The sequence below is a fragment of the Crotalus tigris genome, unplaced genomic scaffold (assembly GCF_016545835.1).
Source record: "Crotalus tigris isolate CLP2741 ecotype Arizona unplaced genomic scaffold, ASM1654583v1 scf7180000017774.6281472, whole genome shotgun sequence".
Taxonomy (NCBI): Eukaryota; Metazoa; Chordata; class Lepidosauria; order Squamata; family Viperidae; genus Crotalus; species Crotalus tigris.
The window spans coordinates 4,556,169-4,578,648 of NW_024096625.1; the positions used below are offsets into that span (position 1 = coordinate 4,556,169).

At 38.0% G+C, this 22,480-nt stretch overlaps 1 protein-coding gene across 2 annotated transcripts; it reads left to right on the forward strand.

Annotated features, from left to right (window-relative positions):
- Positions 1–3,495: 3,495 nt before the first annotated feature.
- On the forward strand, positions 3,496–21,142 carry LOC120307356 (cytochrome c). 2 transcript variants are annotated; one of them, XM_039342059.1, is made up of 3 exons: positions 3,496–3,653; positions 5,158–5,334; positions 6,885–7,296. In XM_039342059.1, exons 2-3 carry the CDS (start codon positions 5,166–5,168, stop codon positions 7,031–7,033), a joined length of 318 nt encoding a protein of 105 aa, XP_039197993.1. In that variant the 5' UTR covers positions 3,496–3,653; positions 5,158–5,165; the 3' UTR covers positions 7,034–7,296. The 2 variants fall into 2 exon arrangements, with proteins under 2 accessions (XP_039197993.1, XP_039197992.1); XM_039342058.1 differs by lacking the exons at positions 3,496–3,653; positions 6,885–7,296 and adding an exon at positions 20,764–21,142 and having other exon boundaries at positions 5,201–5,334.
- Positions 21,143–22,480: the final 1,338 nt, after the last annotated feature.

The following is a 22,480-nucleotide window of genomic DNA, read 5'->3' on the forward strand; positions in this document are numbered from 1 at the left end:
CAAGACATGCCTGACCCTTTTTCAGGTCAGAATAAAATATATTGAATGAAATACATACATACATACATACTTACATACATCATACATACATTTGTGCACATACATATACATCATCATCATTTTAGCCATTGTCTATCCACTGCAGGATAAAGAACTCTTCCGCATTGGTTTCCAACCAATAGGGTCCCGAGCTTTCTTTCATCAATTGGGCCTGCAATGCTTGCTGATGTCATGGATCCATATTGTTATACATACATATATATATACACACATACATAAATATACACACATATATTAACCATAATCCATATTGTGTATGTAGAGGAAAAGAGTCTTGAGAGGTAAAAAGGTTGATACAATAATAATAATAATAATAATAATAATAAAGTTGAAAGGGACCTTGGAGGTCATCTAGTCCAACCCTCTGCTTAGGCAGGAAACCCTATACCATTTCAGACAAATGGCTGTCCAGTCTCTTCTTGAAAACTTCCAGTGCTGGAGCATTCACTGCTTCTGGAGGCAGGTTGTTCCACTGGTTAATTGTTCTGTCAGGAAGTTTCTCCTTACTTCTAGGTTGCTTCTCTCCTTGCTTAGTTTCCATCCGTTGCTTCTTGTCCTGCCTTCAGGCGCCTTGGAAAATAGCTTGACTCCCTCTTCTTTGTGGCAGCCCCTGAGATATTGGAACACTGCTATCATGTTCCCCCTCGTCCTTCTCTTCACTAAACTAGATATACCCAATTCCAGCAGCCGTTCCTCATATGCTTTAGCCTCCAGTCCCCTAATCATCTTTGTTGCTCTTTTCTGTACTCTTTCTACAGTCTCAGCATCTTTTTTGCATCGCGGTGACCAAAACTGGATGCAGTATTCCAAGTGTGGCCTTACCAAGGCATTATAAAGTGGTATTAACGTTTCACGTGATCTTGATTCTATCCCTCTGTTAATGCAGCCTAGCACTGTGTTGGCCTTTTTGGCAGCTGCAGCACACTGCTGGCTCATATTTAGATTGTCCACTAGGAGTCCGAGGTCCCTCTCACAGTTACTGCTATTGAGCAAGGTACCCCCTATACTATACCTGTGCATTTGGGTTTTCTTGCCTAAATGTAGAACTTTGCTTTTTTCACCATTGAATTTCATTTTGTTAGATAGTGCCCAGTGTTCAAGTCTGTCCAGATCCTTCTGTATCTTAAGCCTGTCTTCTGGAGTGTTGGCTATTCTTGCCAGCTTGGTGTCGTCTGCAAATTTGATGAGTTCCCCATCTATTCCCTCGTCCAAATCGCTGATATAGACGTTGAAGAGCACTGGACCCAGAAGAGAGCCCTGGGGCACCCCACTACACACTTCCCTCCATGTAGATGCAGTTCCATTGAGGACCACATGCTGAGTACGGCCAGTCAGCCAGCTACGGATCCATCTGGTGGTGGTGCTGTCTATATATTATAAAGCTATTACAGAATCAAGTTCTGCTTCAGAACTGCGAAGCCTCCGCCCAGAAGGTCATGAAAACCAATCATGGAGAGGATATGTAGCATCCCTGGCAATACTGCATCCCCCGGTCAAGCTTTGCATATATGCAATGTACTTAATTTTGTTGTGAGCTACACAATGACAATAAAGATATTCTATTCTATGCTGAATAGAAAGAAGGGAGCTTCCAATAATCCTTTTTGCCATCCTTACCACTCTCTGCACAGTCTTCCTCTCCAAAACAGTAATAATTCCAAACCGCACAGTAATACAATATGACAGGATATTTTCAATCATCCCTCTATAGAAAGTGGTAAAAACAGGGGAAGGAAGATATGCTCTTCTCATACGACGCAGAAAATGCAGGCACGGCTGTGACCGCTTCACCAGTGTCTTACTGTTGAGTGATCAAATTAACCTGCTTATCTGCTGCATATCCAGAAACTTGATACAACTAACCACCTCCACAGTTGATCCATTAATATACAGAGGTGTATGGTTGTGTCTGCCTTTTCTGCAATCGACAATGATCTGTTGGTTTTCCTATACTTAAAACTAGGCTGTTTTATTACACTACTTCATCAAACTCTCAGTATCCTCCTGGTAATCACATACATATATACATATATATTCTCTCTCTCTCTCTCTCTCTCTCTCTCTCTCTCTCTCTCTCTCTCTCTCTCTCTCTGTGTGTGTGTGTGTGTGTGTGTGTGTGTGTGTGTGTGTATGAATGTATATATGTATGCATATATATGAGTCCATCTCTTTAACTTATATGGATACGGTATAATGGTATAAGTATAATGAAGAGGAAGCACTATGTCTGCTACATTAGGCTTTTCTAGTTAATTAGAAAATACATTGGTTTCAATAAAGGCTGTTCCACATTTTGCCTTTGTTAAATGAATCACAGCAGATAATTAAGATGTCATTTGTACATCATTTCTAACCTCCTGCTGGCTTCCCCATTGACTTTGCTGTAGGAATCTAGCAAAGATCGCAAATGACAATCACATGACAGCAGGTTGCTATAAAATCATAATTGTGAACTCAGCACCATGTATCTGGCTTGCAACATGACTACAGGAACTCTGCGACTGATGTAAATATGAGGGTTGATTGTAACTAGTACTCATTTAGAACCATATTGTAAGTTTGAACAGTTTTTGAAGAAGTGATCATTAAGCAAGTACTATCTGTAGGTTGTTTCTAGTGTTTCACAGTGACTGTAGTGATGGTGACATACTGGGGCTAGGATTGACCACTCTTATTGGCTACTATAGATATATCCTGTCCCTTCAAGATTGTAAACTTTTCCAGTGCCCATTTTTTATTTGAGCAGGACTGATGATTTCTGGGGCATGGGGATGAATATGGGCTCTCCAAATGTAACAGAAGAGAAAGTCTGCTCTGAGTCAAGCCCAATTTTTGTACAAATTTGCTTTTGCTTTGTACCCCTGGTGGTCTCCTATCCAAATACAATCTTATTCAATTTTGCTTAGCTTTAGAAGTCATCCAAGGTCTTCTGAGGTCTGTCACCAATTTGGACACAATAATATAAACACTATCCACAATCTAGTGTTACAAACCAGATGTATATTTCCAATACACCGGACTTAATAACTGACTCTGAATGTGCAAGAAAAGCTTTCTATCTCAGTAGTTTGATAATTGCATCATTATCCGTTCGCCCATCCACTGCACTATCACCTATTTGCCGCCAAAAGAACAGCAAGTTCCTCGCCTTGCACGAGGAATCCTCGTTTACGTCATTTTTTGCCGGCGAAAGAGTTCACTCACATGACCCTTATGAAAAAAAAAATCGTGAAAGGCATAGCGGCTTCAAGTAGTCTTGACCTTGTCACAGCGACCCAATACGCATGCGTAGCTTCCTCCCTTCCTACGTCCTTCCCCATTGCGCAAAACCAGACCGGCTTATCAGACATGCCTCGAAACTCAATCTACTTTGCTAGATGATGATAGACACCAAGCTGGCCCAATAGTTTGCTTCTATCTAGCGTCTGATTGGTCGATGTACAATAGACGAGCAGGGAGTTTGGTTGCAGAGGCACCGGTTACAAAGTCTTGCGTACCAAGTGTCCTTGGGTAGAGACGGTGCGGCTGAGAAAGGAAGATCGGCTCGAGTGCGGTACCGCAGATTTCTTACACGCAATCCTCGACTTAGCCTGGTAATTAAAGACAACCCTCCCCATCCTAAGATTGCGCGGAGCTTTCCGAAATTGGGAAAAAAGACTTGGTGGGAAAAGCCGGAGACCGCTCTGAGCTGATGCGGATTGGCGGATCGGGGACAGAGGGCTCGCGAGGTCAGAGCAGCAGGCTCGCCGGCGACGCTTGCGCAGAACCTCAAAGAGACCGCTCGCGGCTCCACGTGGCTACGGAATGAACCCCCTCCGCCTTGGATCCTCGCTGCGTCGCTTGGACGTGAGGAACTGCTTTGTTCCCCGATCGGTCACTCCGTGGACGTGTTGGATTACCAATCCCATCACCCCAGTTCTGGATAATGGGGATTGTAGTACAATACACCAGGAAAGTGACCCGTGGAGGAAGCTGGGTCCATCTCAAGCGGCCCCCTCCCCGCTGGGACTACTGAAGGAGTCAGGCCTTCCTTCCAAAAGAGACGAAGCAGGCGCTCCCACGCTGCCTGCTGCGCCATCTGACCTTATATGGGACGAAGGAAGGAGGACAGGGCGGCGGCTCAACGTGACTTTGATTAAAATTTAAAAAGAGCGCCGCTTTAATACCTCCCCAATGGATGCACTTCATCCCAGCGAGACCAATGTTGGGGAGTCTTTAGGCAGAGGGAGTCTTAAGGTATCTCTGCCGTCTTTTAACCGTTGCTCCGTATTGTGGACTTGGTTAAAGGAGAGAGGAAGCGCCTCTTGGGATTGTTTCCCTTGGAAATAAGATTCATTCACAACGAAGGACGGAGTAAGCAGATTTAACCTTCGCTGCTTCCTGGTAGTGGAAGTAATGGTTTCTGTGTCGATTAGAGGTCATAGTCAGGGTCATTGAATAATTTATTAAATTGAATCAGGAGTTTTTGGCAGATGGTACTACATAAGGACCTCGTTTTGATATTAAATCAATGTGCTTAATTCTGCTCACTTGCAGTAATATTTTCTATAATAATTTATGCATTGATACTATATATTTGGCACACTTCTGCAGAATATCCTAAGTGCATGTGTTTATTTGAAAATAATTTTCAATGAAAGTGCATATTAATGCATCATACATTTTTTCTAGAAGCACAATTTCAGCATTAGAGTTATTGATCATTTAATTGATTCCAATTATGTTATTTTGAGCGTGATGACAGTATGCTGCTAGGTTTTTATCCAAAAGCTGTATTTAGAACAGGGGTCTGGGACCAGGCTGGAAATGGAAATTGGCTCGTAACCCTAATCATTCAGCATATAGTGATTTTTTTTTGTAAACTTCATTACAATTTTCATGTCACTTTTATGCAATTGGAAACATGAAGTATGAAATGCTTTTAATAAATTTATTGTACTAAAGCATATCATTCATTAGGAAAGTATACATTTTGGCAGTTCACTTCCATTTTTAATGTTTGTGCATGAACTAATGTTTCAGAATGCCTCCTGCTTTGCATTTCTATCCATTTTCGCATACTTCTTCCAGCTGACATGTATAATGTCTTTTCTCCAGCATTTACAATGGGAGATGTTGAAAAGGGCAAGAAGATCTTTTCTATGAAATGCGGAACCTGCCATACAGTAGAGGAAGGAGGCAAACACAAGACTGGTCCCAATCTACATGGTCTGTTTGGTCGAAAAACTGGTCAAGCTGTTGGTTACTCTTATACAGCAGCCAACAAAAACAAAGGTAAAATGAAAGTTTTATACTCATCTTGCAAAGCAAATGCAATGACAATGGGAAGGGGATGACATATTACCAAAGGATTGTTGTATGTTTAAAAACATCCATTCACACAAAATGGATTCTCACTCCAATGGATAACAGTATTTTAATATACATTAGGGGCATTTTAGTATATGTTAGATATCACCTTCAGATTTAATACACTTTTTGGAATGTAATGAATCCTAATTCTTGCCCCTTAGGTGCCCCACTTCCCATATTTCCTTAGCCAGTGAGCAACAGTCCTCTTTAGTGACAATTGCATACTTTGATCCTTCTAAATTGGAGATTTAGACTTCAGTTAGTTCATGATGCAATCCAGGTCACTGTATTTCCTGACTTTATGCATTGATACAAGGAGGTAGATAGCAGAAACCTACTTATTAAGTAAGATAATTTTAGTGCAGGAGTATCTTTCACTGATGTAGATAGCTGGTAGAATTTTACTAGGAAAAGAATTTGTAACAGAATTATACTAAAGTCCCATTGTAAAGTTTTAGAACCTTTAGTTTCACTCAGAATGATAAAGTATTCTAAATTATCCCCATCTTCAAAATGACACAAAACACAAAGAAGTTGGAAGAAGAATTTTTAAAAGCAAATTCTAACCAGGGTTCTTAAATGATTAGTTCTAACTATAATTTGTTGGGTACTTGGGAAGTTTATTTTTTCTTCCTTGATTTGGCTTGCTTTGGCACAATGTGAATTATATGTGAACCAATATATTATATTTGTATTGCTAGATGGTTCAAAAAACATTTCTTCAGAGTTTAAATATGTTTGGACTTCCTTACTACATTCACTTGAACTACTGTAACAATAACCAATGATTGGTCTAACATTTCAGCATATCTGTCAGTCTTCTAAAATAAACCTAAAACAATCTTAATTTTTTTCTAACTCTTAAATCTGTTTCTAACTATAGTCTATTTTGCAAGGTATTAAATATGTGGGAAGCAAACAGTTCTATGTTCCTTTTTATCTCTTTAAACTACTCTAGTGTTCTGTCTCTGTCTATAGATTTTAAGGTAAGATATTTGGGCAGTACAAGGCAGCCCACCTAATAACTTGCTAATAATTGAGCTAGATTTAGTTTGAATTATATGGATTTTTTGTTCCTTTTCTGTTTTTTTTTCTTTATTTTAATCACTATTATGTATAACTTTTAATATTTCATTCCTGTTCTTTATTAGATTCATATCTTCACTTTATTTTGTAGGCATAATATGTAATGTGTCCTATTTGCCTCAAAGCAACCCATGAGGGAGTTGAACTAAGAGAATGTGACTGGTCAGTATCTCCCAGCCAGTTTTGAGGTATAGGATATTCAAGATCTTCTGAGTTTTAGTTCAGCACCTTAATCACTATATCATACTGTTGAATTGTTTTTATTCAGCTATAAAAAATTAAAAAATAGGGACACTTAGAAAAGAATAATACAGAGATTCTGATACACAATATAAATTATTTTGAATTTAATTCTACAATGTTATTGTAATAATGTTCTCTCATAGGTATAATCTGGGGAGACGATACATTGATGGAGTACCTGGAAAACCCGAAGAAGTATATTCCAGGAACTAAGATGGTCTTTACTGGCCTTAAGAGTAAGAAAGAGAGGACAGATTTAATAGCATATCTTAAGGAAGCCACTGCTAAATAATGGCTGTCTATTGCCTTATTTATTTTATCAAACAGAAACATTCTCTGGGATGAGATTAGATCTTAAACTTTCTATTTTTACATGCATTGTATCTAACATTTAAAAATATTACTCATCAACCAGAGAACTTTGATCATGGATGGTTGTAAAAAATATGTATTTGTTATCATAAGTTATAGAATTGTGCAATCAGGCTTCAAAGAATATTGTCAGGACAACTACATTGCAACCTGAATCATGTAATTAAAATCCTATCGATGTCATTGTTTTGTTTTTGATTATTTTTTATAAGTGAGCTTTACTATTTTTGAAGAAAAAAAGGGCTTTGAAGGAATACTTATCTTCGATGCTTTAAACACCCTTTAACATTGATTTGTGAAGCATTGGTGCCTCCATATTCTAAAAAGCAAAGTAAAATATTCATCTGGCTTCTGAGGTCTTCTCTGATGACATGTCTAGTAACTAGAAGAGTTTCTGGGTGTGTTTCTGGCCATGGGGGGGGGGGGGGGAAGGGGAACAGGGAGATTCAAAGCAATGTTAAGTGTTACCAAGATGCAAATCATGTTATCACTGAGTCTCAGTGAGGTGACTTCTATGAAACAATACACTTCAATGTCAAAGCAGAACTGCTCACAAAAGCATGGCTTATATAGACAAAGATGTATCATCATTTGCAGAAACTAAAAGCAACTGCAGAATACCCAGATGCCTCTAAGCAGTGGACCAACTAAACTAGCATATATCATTTTTTGCATTTCAATCATTTTTATGGAAACCTAAACAGGTGCATGTTCATGCACACATACACATCTTTGGTATAACTTCCCAAATTTTATCTCAGATGTCGCCCCACCTTAACATGTAGTTTTTCTACAGAAATCTTTTAGGAAAAAAACAAATAGTGACTTATCTTTTAGGCAGTTGGGTAATACCATGCTGAATGGAAAAGAGAAGGATCATCTTTTTTCTTTTGTCTTGGCTAAATAATTTGTTGTTGGACAGAATATTACCATCATATAATACATGCTATGTGTATGCATACTTTGAATTTATATATGTGGCTTTACATCTGTGCACCTTATTTAATCCAGATAGGTCAGGAATTAGGACCCCTAAATATCCTTACTATCCAGTGTGAAGGTAAGTGAACTATTTCAGTGGAACTGAGGAAATGTAGGGAGGCAGGGGCAGGATGGTGAATAAATCCCCCTGCAACTCAGGTGTGCAAGAACTAGATCATCCCATTTGGAATTTTCTTCTGGTGTAAGTTTTATCCATTCTTTGTTCAGAAACAAAAGGGACAGCCAACATGAATTGCATGGACTTGCATCCATGCGAGTGCTCACTGAAGGGCCACCAGATGAGCCAAGTGAGTTTCATGAAAGGTGCATTTGGTGATTCTTATGATTATGACTTCCTCCCACTAAGTGATTGGCTTTCTGTGATTCAGATGATTTGATATCTTCACCTGCTGCTACCAAAAGTTTGGAAAGTGGAAGAAACTTTCTCATTCATCCTTAAATGGCAGGTTAGGGAAATCTGGCAAGGGAAGATTCATCTTCAAGACTGGTGGCATCACCAAGTTACCATCCAAGTGTGAATGATGTATTACATCATCTGCCCAGAGTCAAGTGGGTTAGTGGGCAAATGATGTTGCCAAGCAACTATTATCCTAATCTCCACCTGGACTTCTGCAATCAGGAGTTTTCTCTACTGGAGGCAATTGTCAATGTGGGAAATTGTTCCCTTTATCTTTGATCATAGGACTGGCAAATGCTCAGTTAGGACCCGAGTGTGTAAGTGTTGAACTCAAGCCACCAAGATTAATTCTCAGAGCTCAACTTCTCTTTGGAGTTCAACAAGGACAAATCCCTCTCAACATGATTGCCCATATTTTATTCAAAAAAATGCAAGTGCAGAACTATTTCGGCCATGAGTTTCTGCTAGAAATGAAGCATTGCCGCATTCACCTGTGTGAGTTGCTGTCTTAGAGGCAAGAAGAGTTCTATGGGGTAGCAACATTCTGAGAAATTAGGTGTTGGGAGACTAATCTATACCCCTCCCTTTCCTTTGCAATTTAATCAGAATTAGCACTTGTCTCTTAAGACCACCACTTCCATTGTGTGCTGACATGATCCTAGTGCTGGCCCCCTTCAAACAAAACTATTCCATTCAATTAGATTTCAATCTGAATAGTGTAATTCATGCCAATAAATAATGCATGTTGAACTGGTTAGAATTCTGCTTTTTATGCATCTTTGGCATCTATTAATCTATTGACCACTAGGAGTAGTAGATGTAGAGATTACATGTTTCTTCAAAAATAAGACCTGGTCTCATATATTTTTTTTTGCTCCAAAAGACACATTAGGGCTTATTTTTGGGAAAACACGGTATCAAGGTGATCAGCCCAGCCGGGTGCCTCACCCCCTGGCATGCATATAAGAGGTGGCGAACATGCAGGGGCCAATGATGTCTGGCAGCAGCCCCAGCCCACCAGCCCCTTGGCCAGCACACTTGGGCTATATAGCCTGTGCAGCGTAGGTGAGTTGATTACCTGTCCAAGCAGCAGGTAGAGGCAGAGGCATGGGGGAGGTAGGGAATATGCCTGCCTCCTCCACGTGCTGCCGGTGCTGTCGCACGTCAGGATCGCCTGCCGCTGCCTCCGCCGGTTGATGGAGCCACCTGTGGCTGGTCGCCCACTCTATCTTTTGGCTTGCCTGCAGCCGTGATAGGGCAGGTGGTCATGTGGCACCTCAGGATTGCCTGCCTCCGCCAGCTGCTGGCCCAGTAGGACGCACCTGCGCTACCCGGGCTATGACTGCTGCCAGACACAGTCAGCCCCTGCGTGCTTGCCACCTCCTGTGCTAGCCATGCCTACCCCACCTCCAGGGCTGACGATAATCTTAACGGGCTTATTTTTGGAGCAGGGCTTATATTAGGATCATGCTTAAAAAATTAGACTAGGGCTTATTTTCTGGTTGGGTATTTTCAGAGAAGCACTGTAGTAGAGGGACTTAGTATTTTAATTTATTTTCTTATCTAAAAGTCTTTCCATATCTCTGCATAGCATGTTTCCTATTGGCTAAATTAATACTCTTGAGGCAATAACTTTCTTACTCAAAAAACTCTGCCCTGTGCAATTCAGGTGACCCATGTAACCAATCTTCTCCATAAAGGAGGATAGGGCATTGCAGCCTCTTAATTATAGACAAACTTGAGTAACTTAGGCTTTCCTGTCACTGTTACTTCCTAAATAAAACTTAGCTTTATTGTATTTTCTTCTCTACAACTGACAACTCCATAGTTGGTTAGAAATTTGTATTTATAATAGTGGTTCTCTCCACACCTACTTTCTATTGTACAAAACTGTCTGCTATCCAACAGGGCGCATAATCTGCAGTCATGAAGTCAGCCTTTTCCCACTGCATTGATCTCATTTGCCATATGAGTCACACTCAGCTCTTTGGCATGAAGCAGGAGCCACTTATGCTTGGGTCCCGCATATGGAAAATGCTTAGCCTATAATATCCAACATTTCCCCAGTCTAATCCCATCAATGACCCCATTTGAATGGACCAAAAGTTTGATGTGAAGTAAATTTGTTTTTGATTGTTATTTATTTATGTATTTATTTATATCCCACTTTTATTATTTTTATAAATAAGGTGGCAAACATACCTAACATTCCTTCTTCCTATTTTCCAGGATATAATTGCATTTTGATGAAATAACCAATTCAGCCTCAGAACCATTTACATGAAAAAATTGGACAGCTTAAGTGATATTCTCAGTTTTAACAAAAACTCTCAAGTTCAGTTCTGCTATTTTTGTTAATATAGAAAGGGCCTGAATTGGGCCCTCTTGCCAAAGCCTTGAACCCTGACTCTCCAACCTCACAGGCCAGAATTAGTCTGACATTCTGATTACTGGAATTGTACAGAACCCAACAATTTGGAAAAGAACATATGAAGCATTCCAACATGCTCTGTTCACTCTCTGAATTCTGTCAGGTCTCCCCAAAATCATATCATTCCAGTCTGGTTGGTGGTTTCTGAAAATTAATCATCTAATTCAGAAGTGTCCCTAGGTGTCTTTGACATGGAGTTGCTGATGAAACACTCCTGTTTTGGGGTGGAAGACCACCAAGACACAACAGACTCTTTGTAGCTCAGTAGATTTTCTGCTGGAAATTGCCAAACTAATTTCAGAATAGCATGGAATAGAGGAGATGGTTTGTGAGGAGAATGAAACATTTTGAAATTCTGCAGAACATTCCTTTCCAAATCAATTAGTTCTCCATAAACCTACTAACCACTATGGAACATTAGATCTCATGAATTAAAAGTAAAGAAAGAGAATTGCAATGGAGCAACAGAAGGAGATTGTGTCCAGAAGGGCTTTGCTCAGTTTCAGATGGTGAGTTGCAACTCTTCTTGGAAGGAAAGTCTCTTACAACAGTGACTTAACATCTATAGTTAGGCTATTGCAATGTGTTTTCCATGAGTTACCCTGGAAAATAACTCAGAAGTTTACAATTAGTCCAAAATTCAGTCCACTTACTAATTCTTCTTTACCCCTGTGCCTGGAGGGTCATCTTTCTTGACAATAATTACCTTCAGATTTATCACAGAAAGGATTCTTATCCCATAGTAAGCGAAAGCAGTGGGTGCCTCCATCCTGTACAACATCTTGCCTCCTAAATTAGAGGGAGCTCCCATTCTGTGCTTATTCCAAATAGCCCTGGGTACTGATCACAGATCTGGGTTATTGTTGTAATGCTTACTCTGTGTGAGTCTTGAGTCTTTGGAAGTTGGGAAATATATACATGTAGTCCCCAACTTACAACCACAACTGAGTAATCACTGCAGTTGTTAAGTAAGTAATACAGTTGTAAGTGAATCTGGTTTCCCCATTAACTTTGTCAGAAGATAGCAAAAGGTGATTACATGACCTCAGGACATAACAACTGTCATAAATGTAAGTCAGTTGGCAAGTATTTGATTTTGATCACATGACCATGGAGATTCTGCAATGGTTGTAAATTTGAAAAATGCTCATGTCACTTATTGCCGTTGTAACTTCAAACCGTCACTAAATGAACAGTTGTAAGTTGAGGATTACCTGTATTATATAAATAAATATTATTTAAAGGAAAAATAAAAAATATTTTAGTCCCAAAATTCATAGGAATAATGTTCTTTAAATCTTGATAACGATCAAAATAGGCCCATTTCTGAATTTAACTGCAAAAAAATTTCAAAACATTTTTTTAAAGAAAATATTTTTTCCTGGGTTATGGATTATGGTTTTGAAAGAAAGTGCCTACTAAATGCATATAGTACAGATTGCCCTTTGGCTCTTTTTGATCCTTTAGAGACACATCTCTGTTGACAAGATTGGCATAGCATTGTCTGACAATTAAAAAAAATAGAACAAAACTCACTCCTAGATTGCTTTCTGTACATATAGGACAGTAGGCACTTATGTATTTTTCCTGTTCAAATAATGAAATTGCTCAGTAAAGCCAGAAGAGGGAGCAAAGACATTGAAAAACCCAGCCCTTCAAAGACAAAGCAGATCATTGTATCTATTTTTCCAGTAAGGTAAGATATCCGGGTAACAAATATCAATACACTATTCCATTTGGGAATTATATTCTAATAGTGGAAACATAGTTTTATGTTCCATTTTAGAATTTTTTTAAAAAAACCCAGAGATTTGTTGTATAGTACATGGGTTTACTTCATCCTTCTAAGTCAACTAATGACTGGAAGTTTCTGCTGGAAGATCCTGCTTGCTGCTTCTCTTTTGGCTTCTGGCATAGGTCCAGATAAAAGAACAGATTACAATTTGCCATTAAATGCAAATTAGCACTGATTAAAATTCAGTGATTTTTAAGCAGTTGTTTTTAAGTAATTCCCCCCCCCAAGTAGATTTAATGTCCTTTGTTAGTCCCTATTAGCTTTTTTGTTGGTGAGATATTACTAATAAAACCCAAGGATATCCAATGAGTCAGATGTGTAGGAAGAGTCAAACATCCATCAAAAAGGTATATTTGGCAGAGTTTGTAGAGAACTTGTAGAAATCACCGCCAAAAATAGTTTCAAATTGAAAAATGTATCACAAAAGGAGAATATTTGTAGCTCAAGGTTGAAAGGAGTCCTCATTGCTCTCTGAGCTTGGTTGTTTTCTTGCATATGTTTCATTACCCAAACCCTATATAACATCAACATCCATACAGAGGATTTCTAGCTATAGTTACAAATCAGGTTCAATTTCACAGTATTGGTTTATTGGGAAACGGATGGGAGAAAGACTGACCTTCAAATGCTGCTTATGGGTTTCTTAGAAGCATCTGCTTCACCATTAATTGAAAAGGGATAAATAAGTCTAATCCCTTATGGCTCTTGTTTGGAGGGTCATCAACAGTTCAAAACATCACATTCATTAGCTTCAGTGGAACTAGACTACCAAGTTACATCTGAATCCTAGGAATTGAGGAAAAATGTTTTAATAATATTAATATTTTGATTGCAGGTTTTTTTTTTTTTGCTGGTTTTCAACTCACCCCACTGTATGTTAGTGTAACTCTATTCATGTGGGGTTTAAACATGCTGAGCCCATAGGGGAAAAAAAAACACATTTTTAAAATCTATTTCCTAATACAGAGATATTCCTTCTCTTTCTTTCATTAATCCTCCAGTTCTGTGTATACAGTACTGGGAATGCATCTTCCTTTCTTTAATACAGATAGTCCTCCATTTACTCGAGCCCAAAATTTCTGTTGCTAAGTGAGACAACTGTTGAGTTTTGTCCTATTTTATGACATTTCTTGCCACAGTTGTTAAGTGAACCATTGTAATTGTTAAGCTAGTAACATGATTACATGAATCGCTTTTCCATTGACTTTGCTTGTCAGAAGGTCACAAAAGGGGATCACATGATCCCAGGACACTGCAGCCATCATAAATATGAAGCAGTTGAAAATCATGCAAATTTTGATCACATGACCATGAGGATGCTGCAACAGTCATGTGAAAAATGGTCATAAATCACTTTTTTCTTTCTTTGGTCACTAAACAAATGGATGTACCAGGACACAATCACATTACTCTAAAATACCGTATATGCCGGCGTACAAGGCGACTTCCACAAGCGCCAAAATCGGCGCCAAAGATGGGGGTCGTCTTATACGCCGAGTCGTCTTATACACGGGAAATACTGGTGGTTTCCGGTGTATAAGACGACGTTCTAGGAATGCGGCCCGGCGACAAAGATGGGGGTCGTCTTATACGCCGGGTCGCCTTGTACGCCGGCATATACGGTAACTCATTTTATTCAATAGGAGTTAGGAATTAGATATAAGATTGCACTTTTGGATGTCTGGCACACATAATAATGGTTTAATTATTCAAGTTTTAAAGGTAATCCATTATAGTGTTGGTGGGTGATGTTTTCTGTAGGCTTATGTATGATTTATGTAATATTAAAAACTGGGCTATTTTGGAGTTTGATAAAGAATGGTGCATAAATATTTGAAATTAAATAGAAATTAAATAGATATTTGAAATTAAATAGTCAACCAGGGTTTCTCTATTTCTAGGTTAATATACTGTTCATAGATCTCAGGATGGGAGAATAACTATTTTGCAATTCTTTAGTATTTTTTGATCAAATCTTCAATTAGCAAGTTTTTCAATGACTATATAAAGGTCAGAAAAAATACATACAGTTGTGTTCATTATATTATCTATGGTTTAATATAGTACGAGACACAAAAGACTATCTAATTTTAAAATATTATAAAATACCAGTTGTTAATCTTTGAAAACCTTTTAATTTCAACAGAAACAAAAATATAGATTGAGAATGTTTGATTTCTTTGACAATTGAATGACTTTCTTTTTTTAAAAAAAAAAAAGTAGCAAATCCTGCTATGGATCCTTTCCTTCCAGCTGGCAAGGTGTTATGAATGATAAGAGTTATTTTTCTATTCAATTCTGTCAACATGCTTTTATGAACTGGAGCCCATTGAACTCAGCAGGACTTATTTTGGAATAAATAGGCTTAGGGTCATACTGCAGATTTGTGTTATTCTGGATTCCAGGTGGTATTATATTAGGTTGTTCATGTGAATAGTTGTTTAAGCAGCCAATACCATTCATGCCAGCTGTAGCTTATCTACAGCAACAGCTTAGGTATCAGGAAAGCTTGGGAATCAGCTATATCTTCCCTTTCTGGAGTTCTTAGCTTGAGTGAGTGCCAAAGTTTTACTGTAAAGCATAACTTTCAGGACTTAAGTAAACTTTACTTGGCAGACCTCTGGGCTATTTGTGCAATGGTATTTTCAGCTCTGGACATTAGTGGCTCCAACTTCTCTCCGAGATGCACTATGAACCACCTTTGAAAAAGTAGGTAATCTTGCTCCCAAAATATTGTTCCAGAATGCTACCTCTGTTGATTACATTGGTAGATAAAAGCCATATTTTTATTTTAATTAAAATAAATTTATTATAAAATAATGATTTATTTTATTTTATTTTGAATGCGGCCATGAAAAAACTAGCAGGGCTAAAAGGGGAGAAGCAGATGGGAACAAAATAAAGTTAGTGATGTATCAATATTTCATTAAATGAATAAATAAGAGGAACATAAGGATGATTGATGGTCACTAACTGCTATTGGCCAGATAAACCAAACAATCCTGGGCAATCTTCAGTTTTTTAATTCAGTGTTATTGTATCTATATATAGAGATTTTGAAAGAAAATAGTTTTGTAAGCTTTTCCTTAAAAGGAAAACACACTAGGGTTAAAACTGTTATTTCTGTTGTGGTCAAAATAATGTTATTTCTGACATTTTGAAATTATATTTGAGAAATATTCATGATATCACAGCTTAGTTTTTTCTAATATAATTAGAAAATACACAATCCTCTATTAAAACTCCCTAAGCTTTAATTTTGTTGGAGATAATTAGCAGAATTTTTACAAAGTATATTTCTACTAAAACATGGGAATTAAAAAGGTTCCAATCTGAAGGTTTTCTCAGATATTGTTACTATGATGTCATTCTGCGCTACTTTACCAAGTTAGACATTTCTATTTGCTATTCAGGATCTTATGAGACGCTTTCACCATCAAAGCTGCAGATATTGTAAGGAAATCCATAAAAGCAAGAAAAGCTAAAGGAGATGATGATAAATTTCAGAAAAAATAGCAACCATAAATAGAGGAGGCAGTCACTCAAGGATTCCTAAAAGATGTTTTCTGAATCTTCCTGTTGTGCGAAACCTGAGATTCTAGTTTAATTGCAAGGGCCAGTTTGTCAACAAAGTACAAACAAAGCAGAAAGGAAGAAAGGAGGAAATTGCAGATAGAAATTGATATTCTTCTCTCAACAGCCATTGATACCATCAGTCATGGTACTGTGCCAGCTACAGGGGCTGGGGCTGAACAGCACAGTCTTGTACTAGTTTGGCTCCTTTCTCCAAGTCTGATCCCAATCAATGTTGATAAGAGAGTGAGAAAAGCTGTTCTTCTATGATGTGCCGCAGGGCTCAATATTCTTCCACTCCTTTTTAACATCTACATGAAGTCAGTGGGTGAGATCATTCATTACAATGGGTTGAGGTATCATCAATATGCGAATTATACTCATCTTTATATCTCCATCCCTGGTGACCCAAGTGATGTTTTTGCTGCCCTCTCATAGTGTCTGGAGCCTGGGTGGGCAACAACAGGCTTTGGCTGAACCTTGGCAAGATTGAATGTCTTTGGGTACACAGAGCTTCAAGATTCAGGACCCTGACACCTTTAGTTCTGGAAGAGGGACAGACAAACCTAGACAAAGCCAATCTGCAATTTAGGAATTTTCCTGGATTTGCAACTCCTGCTCAAAGAGCAGGTAGCAGTCACAGCTGGGAGAACCTTTGAATAACTTTGAATTGTAAACTAGTTGCAGCCTCTCCTGGATCAGGAATCCCGGTGCTCAGTCATTCAAGCTCTGGTCATCTCATTCTTAGATTACTGCAATAAGACTATCCTTGAAGAACATTCAAAGCTTCAACTGGTACAGAGTATAGTGGCACAGGCAATCCCTTGGGCCCCTTGTGATGTCTCCCTTGAATGATTCCCCAGATACCTCCTCAGATGTCAGCTCAGGGGAGGATAAGCCAATTCCTGGCACATCAGGAACTGAGTTGATTGATGGCTGTGAACAGCTGGCCAGAAGGATTTGGATGAGGCTCCAGCTAGGGAAACCTTGCAGTGGCAGATGGCCAGTAAAGAGGAGGAGGAACTGCCTTCTGCACCTGATCTGAGAACACATATGGCAGAGAAAAGGCAGGAGCAGAAAAAGTCAGCCAGACTACTTGAGAGGAGGGGGCCCTGCCCATCTTGATGGGCTGTACTGGAAACTGGCTATTTATCACAGTAGGCAGATGGAGGCGTTGCTGGGAACAACATGTTTGTTTTCTAGCTGTGTATTTGGTTGTCATGATTCTTGTTTTGCTCTGGATTGACACCATGTTTGGAATTGAATTGTGCCTTGGAGACTCTGAACTTTTCTTGCCCGTGAGCTCTCTTGTGTGTGAATTTAAGTTTTGCTGGATGGATTTAAGTTTGTCTGGTGAAGATATTTTGTTTAAGCAACTTTCAAATGTCTTGTGGACTATTGGGTCATTGCTCTGTGAACTAACTTTGGTTTGCTCATGGCTGGATTTGATCAGGACAGTTCTGGGTTTTTGGTGAAGGGAATTGCTTGGGAATATTAATAAATATTGGTCACTAGACCACAGTTACCTGTGTGTGTGTGAGTGAGTGGGGCAGCATACCCCTAGAATGGCCCATGTTTCACTACTTTTCAGAGAGCTGCCTTGGCTAATAGTTTGCTTCTGGGTGCAGTTCAACCTATAAAAACCTGCATGGCATGGCTCCAGGTTACTTGAGGAAGTATCTCACTCCTATGGGACAGGCCCCCTCCACCTATGCTGACAGAGGAGTCATACTGCAAATCACATCACTCAAGGAATTCCAGATGGCAGGGTCTAGATGAAGAGCCTCCTCTGCTGTGACCCAGGTCCTTTGGAACATCTTGTCCCCTGAGGTGAGATTGGCTCCCACCCTCCTGACTATCTGTAAGAGCCTGAAGACCTGGCTCCTGTCAGTTGGCTTGGGGCCCTGATGAGGAATTTCACACTGGAGGTGGTTGGTTGACTAACAGTAGCTCCCACCCAACCACCCCCAATCCCCCATACATTCTTCTCCCTTCCTCCCCATCTTGTTATAACTTGTAATATTGTAATTTTAATGGAATTTTATATATTTATTCATATATTTATGATTTCATTTTAATGTTGTAAGCTACTCAGAGTCACCATGCGCTGAGATTTTTAATTAATAAATAAATAAAATAGAGGAAGTCTACAAGGCAAAACCAATGTCCTTCAGAAATCTGAGACAATCAAACCTTGGAGCAGTCAGAGGACTCCTAGAGCAAGTGTTAGTCCTATATGACTCCAGAAATTATTGCACTTTAATTCCCATTAACCCTCATTAGTGGCCATGCTTACAGCTTATGGAAAGCTGGAATTCACCAATACCTTGGGGATTAGACATTGCCTACTTCTGCGAGTGTCAAAGAACACCTTTATTGTACACTGATGTCTCCAAGTAATTGTAAGTTTCCCTTGCTCCATTTTACAGCATCATGAATTTCATTGTGTTTTTTTCCAAGGCACATTCATTTCAAATTGTAGCTTCCAGTCTTGTCAAGAGTTTGTCTTTGACTTTTTATTTTGAAACTGTATAATTATGACCTTAAATGTTTATCTATCTTTGTGAATGATTTCCATTAATGCATTTTCTTTTATTACTCAATTAATACCAGCCTTTACAACAATAAAAAAAATGATAGAAATAATGTTAATAAGAACAACATAACAATATAACCATAAATCAGTCAAAAGAAGCAAAGATACAGATCACACAACATTTTATAGTAAATAAAATGCTGCATGTAAATTGTAAAGCAGATGGGTCTTAGCCTGAGTCAAGCTGCCAATAGAATGGGTGCCAATTACATTTTTTTAAGGAATGAACATTTCAATCTGAGCTCCTATCTTGCAGAATCTAAATATTCTTTCTCCAATGATAAATGACTTAAGCTTTTTTCTCCCTAAAATCTAAAAATATGGACAAGTTGATGTCAGGTTTTTCTTTTAAATGATGAGAATGGCATGTGACGAGAGTATTGTGATTTCTTATACATATGAATTCCATCAGTCATTCGATTGTGTATTTCTGAGCTGAACCGTGTGCTAAATATTACTAACCTTTTGGTGGACTAGAATCTCAGAAGGGGTTGCTTGTGCCATTGAATTAGGGCTGACCAATCCATCCTTTGGAATATATTTTATTATATGGAATATTATTCTGTTCAGAACAAAATTCTTCTGCTCCATCTATGCCCTGTGCCACAATGAAACAAATGTAGAATCTGTTTATTTTTCTTATTCAAGTCTCTTCAGTATGCTCATGCTTAGCCCACCAGAAGTGAACCTATCTCATTCTGTTATTCATTTTAAGTTGAAATAGATTGGCTTCTTCCAAAGGGAATATTTAACGGAAATCAGAAGAGATGTTTGTTTAGTTATCTGTGCATTATTTTAACACTGACCCTTTTATGTTGCCTTGAGAATTGAGATTTTGGATTTTTTCTTTAAAAATCTATGGGCAGAATATTTTTTTTGCAATTTAGTGGCCACTGTCAAATATGATAATTGAGATTTTAGCTTTGTATGCTTTTAGATAATTTGTGGTCAATTGTTTAACATTTTTCAAACAATACTTGAATTAATTTTGATGTGTCTCTAGGACGAAGTAGCAACTACCATGCAACAAACAGTTAAGATAAAATTAAATATTTTAACTGACTTAAATTCAAGTAGTTGAATTCTGCTCTGGATGATGGCACAAAAATATACAATAATCTGGCCACTCAGAATGCTATATTGACAAATGGTTTAACATACTGTTCCTCAGTTTGGTGGCTTTAAGAAGTATGGATTTACTCTTAGAATTTGCTAGCTGAGGAATTCTGGGAGTTGGAAGTCCACACATCTTAAAGCCATCAAGACTGAGAAACAAAAATAGCTTGGCCTGCTGAGCAGCAAGAAGAGGATTTAGTTGGCTATTTTGAAATGGACAAAAAGAAAAGAAACTGAGGACCAATTTGTGTAGCAAGATTTTTTTAAAAGCATTGGCCCCTGGAGGGATGTAATTGGGGTTCTATTTCAAAAGAGCAAAATACATTGCTATCAATGCTGAAAACAATTCATCATTTTAGCCACCAAACAACTTATATAATTTTATATCTAAAGTGTGCTGTACTACATGCAATATGACTTGATGAAATTATAATTTTTTTTTAAATTGGGGCAAAGATATTCTTTTATTATTTGTTGCTAAAAAAAGGCAATTAAGTTGATTCATAATTTTCTGTTTTGATGTAAAAAAAGCAGATTCATCCATAACTCTCAGCCTTGGACAGACCCATTGTTTGCTCAGTTTAATTTCACAATTGTTGTAATATTAATAATCCTCTTGATAACATTTTCTTAAGTGTACTTAAAAATAACTATTTTCGTCTTCTTTTTTAATTCAAAGAATGGAACAAGAAAGGATCAACATTAGTAATTAATTTTTGCCTCTTCCCCTTTTTTTAAAGATCTGAACAACATTTGTCTGTACTATTAATTAAGATGCTACAGAGGACTTCCGTTTTGCCAACGCAGCCCTGGCGGATGCATGGAGGCGAGCTTCGTCTCCAGCGTCTCGTTTTATCCCGCTGGGGACCTGGAAAGGGTCGAAAGTTGCCCTGTATGGGCAATGAACAAGGAGAGGACCCCCACTTGATCGCGGAAGGGCAGCAGCCCTTCCGTTTGAGCCAGGGCAGCTCTTCAAACCAATGGGGAAAGGCCGGCCATAGTAATATGGCTTGTCACTAAGCTGCTGACAGCTGAAGTCAAACTTACTATCAAGCACTTTGAAAGCAACGTGGATGAAACTGGGTGAGATCTTCTCTTCTCTTTAATATGTTGGGAAATAGATAACTTTTAGGAAATAGAACAAGATTACATTTAAATAGATAAAATGTGTGTTTTGGATATTATAGTTTATTATGAAGTGAGATAAGGAAAATCTTAGTTACCCAAAGTCTGAAAATTATGGCTATCAAAGGTTAAACTGGAATATTGGTGAGAAATTAAAAATTAATAACAGGATATGGATTGTTTATGAAGATTGAATATAATTAAGATATGTATTTATTGATAAATGTAATAATGATGTTTTTATTGAGCTGATATAATTAGAAATGTACTAGTTTGAATATGAGACAGTAAATGTTACGGGAAAAAGAGAAGAAATATCTGATGTTGTAACCTGAGATTTGCACTAAAGATTTTGTTATTGAACTATTGATTAACCCAGTCATCACGTTGCTTTTTAAATACTCAATGTAAAATTGGAAAATTAATAAAATATTATTTTAAAAAAAGATGCTAAGATTAGGAAAGTAGTAATTGCACCTCATGAATCACTTGATTACTTACCTTTGCTGCACTATCTGGATGCCCAATTATCCAACATCCTTCCTTTCAAAGACATTTGAAAAATAACTTGGACCAGAGTGATGCTTAATGCACTCTACTACTCTGCCAGGGTTTTTTTTCCCCAGTAATTATGGCTTTTACAATTATTATGCACACTCCTACCGATCTCCTAGGGCAATTTCTGGCACTGAAATTTAATCTAAAATTTAAACATCATGAAGGAGCAAGAAGATATAGATTCCATTGTAAAAAAGTGGTTGCTGCAAGATCAAATCTGAAAATGCATTAGCAAGTAAGCCATTAGTTCATTTTAAGGCATTAAAAAGTTGGTGTTTATGGAAGAAAAAGAACTATATTGGCAATATGAATGAGTTTTCAATTATTTAGAAATTATTTATGGCAAAAACAAGAGGACAAAATCAATGGTCCCTTTTCATCTTTTTCTTATTAAGACTATTTAGAGAATAGATAGAATTTGTTAAGGGTTGTTTACAATTAGTAACATAAATGAGAAAATTACACTGCTAAGAATTTTAAACTTTAAAAACAACACAGAATGAAATGATAAAGACAGTAAATAGAAAGTTAAAGGCTGCATTCAAATAAACACAAGTTAAAATTCATTTAGGTACACTGAGATCAAACTGAATCTCTACCTTGATCCCTTCCTTCCTTCATTCCTTCCTTTGTTCTGCCCTCCCTCCCTCTCTCACTTCATTTCTTTTTTCTGACCCCAGTCTCTTTCCTATACTATTTGCTTAGGACAGGGGTAGGCAACCCAAAATACTCAAAGAGCCACTTGGACCCGTTTCCCACTGAAAACAAAACACA